Here is a 7,128-nt window from a genome sequence, read left to right as displayed (position 1 = left end):
GATTAACTCATCACTGGTGATGACGGAGCCGGGGATTAACTCCATCACTGTTGATGACGGAGCCTGGGATTAACTCATCACTGTTGATGACGGAGCCTGGGATTAACTCATCACTGGTGATGACGGAGCCTGGGATTAACTCATCACTGTTGATGACGGAGCCTGGGATTAACTCATCACTGTTGATGACGGAGCCGGTGATTAACTCATCGCTGTTGATGACGGAGCCGGGGATTAACTCATCACTGTTGATGACGGAGCCGGGGATTAACTCATCACTGTTGATGACGGAGCCGGGGATTAACTCCCAGGAAATTGTCATCACAACTCTCGCAATAATAGTTGGATAAAAAAGTTTTTTTTTCGCGGGCTCGATTAGCCAGTCAGAGAGCAGGATTATGAATAGAAGTGACCAATCATGTAAAATGTGTATCAGCTGATTATTTTGTTTTTTTACAAAATTTCCGATTTGTTTTGAAAATAGTCCAGTCCGTGCAGGGTGTAGGGTGTAGGGTGCAGGGTGTAGGGTGTAGGGTGCAGGGTGCAGGGTGCAGGGTGTAGGGTGTAGGGTGCAGGGTGCAGGGTGTAGGGTGCAGGGTGTAGGGTGCAGGGTGTAGGGTGTAGGGTGCAGGGTGTAGGGTGCAGGGTGTAGGGTGTAGGGTGCAGGGTGTAGGGTGCAGGGTGTAGGGTGCAGGGTGTAGGGTGCAGGGTGTAGGGTGCAGGGTGTAGGGTGCAGGGTGTAGGGTGCAGGGTGTAGGGTGTAGGGTGTAGGGTGTAGGGTGCAGGGTGCAGGGTGTAGGGTGCAGGGTGTAGGGTGCAGGGTGTAGGGTGCAGGGTGCAGGGTGTAGGGTGCAGGGTGTAGGGTGCAGGGTGTAGGGTGTAGGGTGCAGGGTGTAGGGTGCAGGGTGTAGGGTGTAGGGTGCAGGGTGCAGGGTGCAGGGTGTAGGGTGTAGGGTGCAGGGTGTAGGGTGTAGGGTGTAGGGTGCAGGGTGCAGGGTGTAGGGTGTAGGGTGCAGGGTGTAGGGTGTAGGGTGTAGGGTGCAGGGTGCAGGGTGTAGGGTGTAGGGTACAGGGTGCAGGGTGTAGGGTACAGGGTGCAGGGTGTAGGGTGCAAGGTGCAGGGTGCAGGGTGTAGGGTGCAGGGTGCAGGGTGTAGGGTGTAGGGTGCAGGGTGTAGGGTGTAGGGTGTAGGGTGCAGGGTGTAGGGTGCAGGGTGTAGGGTGTAGGGTGCAGGGTGTAGGGTGTAGGGTGTAGGGTGTAGGGTGTAGGGTGCAGGGTGTAGGGTGCAGGGTGTAGGGTGTAGGGTGCAGGGTGTAGGGTGTAGGGTGCAGGGTGTAGGGTGTAGGGTGCAGGGTGTAGGGTGCAGGGTGTAGGGTGTAGGGTGCAGGGTGTAGGGTGTAGGGTGTAGGGTGCAGGGTGTAGGGTGCAGGGTGTAGGGTGCAGGGTGTAGGGTGCAGGGTGTAGGGTGCAGGGTGTAGGGTGTAGGGTGCAGGGTGTAGGGTGCAGGGTGTAGGGTGCAGGGTGTAGGGTGTAGGGTGCAGGGTGTAGGGTGTAGGGTGCAGGGTGTAGGGTGCAGGGTGTAGGGTGTAGGGTGCAGGGTGCAGGGTGTAGGGTGCAGGGTGTAGGGTGCAGGGTGTAGGGTGCAAGGTGCATGGTGCAAGGTGCAGGGTGTAGGGTACAGGCTGCAGGGTGTAGGGTGCAGGGTACAGGGTGTAGGGTGCAGGGTGTAGGGTGCAGGGTGCAGGGTACAGGGTGTAGGGTGCAGGGTGTAGGGTGCAGGGTGTAGGGTGCAGGGTGCAGGGTGCAAGGTGCAGGGTGTAGGGTGCAGGGTACAGGGTGCAGGGTGTAGGGTGTAGGGTGTAGGGTGCAGGGTGCAGGGTGTAGGGTGCAGGGTGTAGGGTGCAGGGTGCAGGGTATAGGGTGCAGGGTGTAGGGTGCAAGGTGCAGGGTGCAGGGTGTAGGGTGCAGGGTATAGGGTGTAGGGTGCAGGGTGTAGGGTGCAGGGTGTAGGGTGTAGGGTGCAGGGTGTAGGGTGCAGGGTATAGAGTGTAGGGTGCAGGGTGCAGGGTGTAGGGTGCAGGGTGTAGGGTGTAGGGTGCAGGGTGTAGGGTGCAGGGTGTAGGGTGCAGGGTGTAGGGTGTAGGGTGCAGGGTGTAGGGTGCAGGGTGTAGGGTGCAGGGTGCAGGGTGCAGGGTGCAGGGTACAGGGTGTAGGGTGCAGGGTGTAGGGTGCAGGGTGTAGGGTGCAGGGTACAGGGTGTAGGGTGCAGGGTGTAGGGTGCAGGGTGTAGGGTGCAGGGTGCAGGGTGTAGGGTGCAGGGTGCAGGGTGCAGGGTGCAGGGTGCAGGGTGTAGGGTGTAGGGTACTCAACTAATTATACTCACCTAATTGTGCTTGCGGGAGTTGAGCTTTGGCTCTTTGGTCCCGCCTCTCAACTGTCAATCAACTGGTGTACAGATTCCTGAGCCTACTGGGCTCTATCATATCTACATATGAAACTGTGTATGGAGTCAGCCTCCACCACATCACTGCCTAGTGCATTCCATTTATTAACTACTCTGACACTGAAAAAATTCTTTCTAACGTCTCTGTGGCTCATCTGGGTACTAAGTTTTCACCTGTGTCCCCTTGTTCGTGTCCCACCCGTGCTGAAGAGTTTGTCTTTGTCCACCCTGTCAATTCTCCTGAGAATTTTGTAGGTGGTTATCATGTCTCCCCTTACTCTTCTGTTTTCCAGGGATATGAGGTTCAGCTCCTTTAGCCTTTCCTCGTAGCTCATTCCTCTCAGTTCCGGGACGAGCCTGGTGGCATACCGCTGAATCTTCTCTAACTTTGTCTTGTGTTTAACTAGGTATGGACTCCAGGCTGGAGCTGCATACTCCAGGATTGGTCTTACATAAGTGGTATACAGGGTTCTGAAAGATTCCTTACACAAGTTTCTAAAGGCAGTTCTTATGTTGGCCAGTCTAGCATATGCCGCTGATGATATTCTTTTGATGTGGGCCTCTGGGGACAGGTACGGTGTGATATCAATCCCCAGATCTTTCTCTCTATTTGACTCTTGCAGGATTTCATCTCCCAGATGATACCTTGTGGTCAGCCTCCTGCTCCCTTCGCCTAATTTCATCACCTTACACTTTCCTGAGTTGAACTTTAGCAGCCATTTTCTAGACCATTCCTCCAGTTTATCCAGGGCATCCTGTAGTCTCTGTCTATCTTCATCTGCCTTGATTCTTCTCATAATTTTTGCATCATCAGCAAACATCGAGAGGAGTGAGTCTATACCCTCCGGAAGATCGTTTACATATATTAGAAACAGGATAGGTCCAAGTACTGAGCCCCGTGGGACTCCTCTGGTGACATCTCGCCACTCTGATGTCTCCCCCCTCACTGTTACTCGCTGTTTTCTGTTGCTTAAATACTCCCTTATCCACTGGAGCACCTTTCCTTTTACTCCTGCCTGTTGCTCCAACTTTTTTAACATCCTTTTATGGGGTACTGTGTCAAAGGCTTTTTGACAGTCCAGGAAAATGCAGTCGGCCCACCCTTCTCTTTCCTGCCTAATTTTTGTTGCCTGGTTATAGAATTCTATTAAACCTGTGAGGCACGATTTACTATCTCTGAAACCATGCTGGTGGTGCGTTACAAAGTTATTTCCCTCCAGATGCTCTACGAGCCTTTTCCTCACGATCTTCTCCATCACCTTGCATGGTATACAAGTTACGGAAACTGGCCTGTAGTTCAGTGCCTCTTGCCTGTTACCCTTCTTGTATATTGGGACCACGTTAGCTGTCTTCCAACTTTCTGGTAAGTCTCCTGTTTCCAGTGACCTGTTATACACCATAGAGAGTGGCACACTTAGTGCTTCTGCACCTTCCTTTAGTATCCATGGTGAGATTCTGTCAGGTCCAACAGCCTTTGTCACATCTAGCTCCAGCAGACACCTTTTGACCTCATCACTGGTGAGGTCAAATTCCTCCAAGGTTGCTTGGTTTGCCGCCTCCTCACTTAGTACAGGGGCTTCTCCTTGTTCTATTGTGAAGACCTCCTGAAATCTCTTGTTGAGTTCTTCACACACCTCCTTGTCATTCTCTGTGTATCTGTTCTCCCCTTTTCGCAGCTTCATCACTTGTTCCTTCACTGCTGTTTTCCTCCTGATGTGGCTGTTGAGCAGTTTTGGTTGGGTCTTGGCTTTACTCGCGATGTTATTTTCAAACTGTCTCTCTGCTTCCCTCCTCACTCTGAGGTACTCATTTCTGGCCCTCTGGTATCTCTCCCTGCTCTCTGGTGTTCTGTTATTTGGGTGCAAGGGTGCAGGGTGCAGGGTGCAGGGTGCAGGGTGCAGGGTGCAGGGAGGGAAGGAGCTGAGGAGGAAGTCTAGCTTCAGTAAGACACATGGTGTATGTCTCACCATGGGTGAGACACATGATGCCATGACATATCAGTATGTATAACATAAAGAGTGTGTTCGGCCAACGCTAAAAAGTGTTCACTAGTGTGTATGAGGCTGGAGGCCAGGAGCTAGCAGCAAGCCTCAAATAGTTTTTGTCGGCATCTATAGTTATTTTCAATTATAGTCTGAAATAATACTTGTCGTTTCTCTAGTTTTAATGCTCATATATATATATATATATATATATATATATATATATATATATATATATATATATATATATATATATATATATATATATATATATATATATATATGTCGTACCTAGTAGCCAGAACTCACTTCTCAGCCTACTATGCAAGGCCAGATTTGCCTAATAAGCCAAGTTTTACTGAATTAATATATTTTCTCTAATTTTTTTCTTATGAAATGATAAAGCTACCCATTTCATTATGTATGAGGTAAATTTTTTTTATTGGAGTTAAAATTAACGTAGATATATGACCGAACCTAACCAACCCTACCTAACCTAACCTAACCTATCTTTATAGGTTAGGTTAGGTAGGTTAGGTAGTCGAAAAAACATTAATTCATGAAAACTAGGCTTATTAGGCAAATCTGGCCTTGCATAGTAGGCTGAGAAGTGCGTTCTGGCTACTAGGTACGACATTATATGTAATATATATATATATATATATATATATATATATATATATATATATATATATATATATATATATATATATATATATATATATATATAATGTATTATATATATATATATATATATATATATATATATACACATATTGGTAAAGACAATGACAGTGACGACACTGACGACGGTGAAGAGGACGACAGTGACAACACTGACGACGGTGAAGACAACGACAGTGACAACACTGACAACGGTGAAGACAACGACAGTGACAACACTGACAACGGTGAAGACAACGACAGTGACAACACTGACAACGGTGAAGACAACGACAGTGACAACACTGACAACGGTGAAGACAACGACAGTGACAACACTGACGACGGTGAAGACAACAACAGTGACAACACTGACAACGGTGAAGAGGACGACAGTGACAACACTGACGACGGTGAAGACAACGAGAGTGACGACACTGACGACGGTGAAGACAACGACAGTGACGACACTGACGACGGTGAAGACAACAACACTGACGACGGTGAAGACAACGACAGTGACAACACTGACAACGGTGAAGAGGACGACAGTGACAACACTGACAACGGTGAAGACAACGACAGTGACAACACTGACGACGGTGAAGACAACGACAGTGACAACACTGACAACGGTGAAGACAACGACAGTGACGACCCTGACAACGGTGAAGACAACGACAGTGACAACACTGACGACGGTGAAGACAACGACAGTGACAACACTGACAACGGTGAAGACAACGACAGTGACAACACTGACAACGGTGAAGACAACGACAGTGACGACCCTGACAACGGTGAAGACAACGACAGTGACAACACTGACGACGGTGAAGACAACGACAGTGACAACACTGACGACGGTGAAGACAACGACAGTGACTAAACAGTGAGGGTTCGGAGTCAGCATATCACTACCAGTGATTACTTAATACTCCCACTCCAAAATATAAATTAATACACATGTTCATAAAAATTTAGCTAAATCCCCCAACATAAAACTATTGAATACAGTATCAGCCATCATCAATTAATGTATTATTGCATTACAATAAATCAGAGCGCTTCGTGTAGTAATTATATTCGATGCCAACATCCAGAATTCTTCATATTTTCCTCGTAAAAAAACTCCTCCACTTTGCATGTAAATACGAAGATCAAAAATGTAAATTTGGGACAATCTGGAAAACTTTTTCATATTTCACTCTGTATAAAGATATGTTATATCCGAGCCTCGGAAGATACAACAATATACGTGATTGGATGGACGAATATGAGCATTTTGTAAGCTATTTCCGGATTGGTCTTAATTCCCTGCATCGCGGCCAACCAGAAGCTCGCCCTGACATGACGTCACATGTAAACATTGTCTGTGGGGGGGGGGGGGGGACATATAGTGGCGGATCCCAGAGTTATCGATGTTTATTCCCCTTTTATTTATGTATTTGTGTGTTATAATTTGTGCGATGGTGATGTTTGCATAATTTGCCGGCTGTGGAGAGCCTCCAGGAGACATAGAACACCTGAAGGCTCTTCACAATGGACACTAACGCAGGTAAGGTTAAGTCCGTAATTCACACAGACGAGGCTGTTACGTCTTGTTAGTGTCTCACATGTTTAACTTAACAACCGATGCCTTATTATACATTTTAATACAAATAATGTTGAATAAACTACCCATCCTCATCAACAAATATCAAATGCTCGTTAATCCAGCCGCCAAACCCCTTTTTTTTAATAAAACACAAGACTCCAGTCCTCAATATATGGTCATTCCATCCGGCGGCCGACCCCAAAGACTCAATTAACACGCTGTTCACTCAAGAGTGAAATGTTCTCATAAGAGCTGCTACAGTTACAAGTAGTTATAAGCACTTAGAAGTAGTTAGAAGTTAATTTACATCATAAAATGACTTCCATTATATAATGCTTAAAAGGTTACCCCCAGCTGTTGGTTCCTAATATCATACAGTGACTCCATGCAACTACAGTAGAGGCTGCGTGAGGCTACAGGAACTGGCAGAGGCAGAACAACAG

The 7,128-nt window shown here is 47.8% G+C and overlaps 1 protein-coding gene across 1 annotated transcript; it reads left to right on the top strand.

Moving 5' to 3' along the window:
- The first annotated feature begins 4,411 nt into the window (after positions 1-4,411).
- On the top strand, positions 4,412-5,977 carry LOC123753563 (dentin sialophosphoprotein-like). Its single transcript, XM_069331698.1, has 2 exons — positions 4,412-4,415; positions 5,244-5,977. The coding sequence occupies exons 1-2, from the start codon at positions 4,412-4,414 to the stop codon at positions 5,975-5,977; spliced, it is 738 nt and encodes a 245-aa protein (XP_069187799.1).
- Positions 5,978-7,128: the final 1,151 nt, after the last annotated feature.

This window comes from Procambarus clarkii, chromosome 26 (assembly GCF_040958095.1).
Source record: "Procambarus clarkii isolate CNS0578487 chromosome 26, FALCON_Pclarkii_2.0, whole genome shotgun sequence".
Taxonomy (NCBI): domain Eukaryota; kingdom Metazoa; phylum Arthropoda; class Malacostraca; order Decapoda; family Cambaridae; genus Procambarus; species Procambarus clarkii.
The sequence above is the reverse complement of the archived record's forward strand: the minus strand, read 5'-3'. Positions and strand labels throughout refer to the sequence as shown.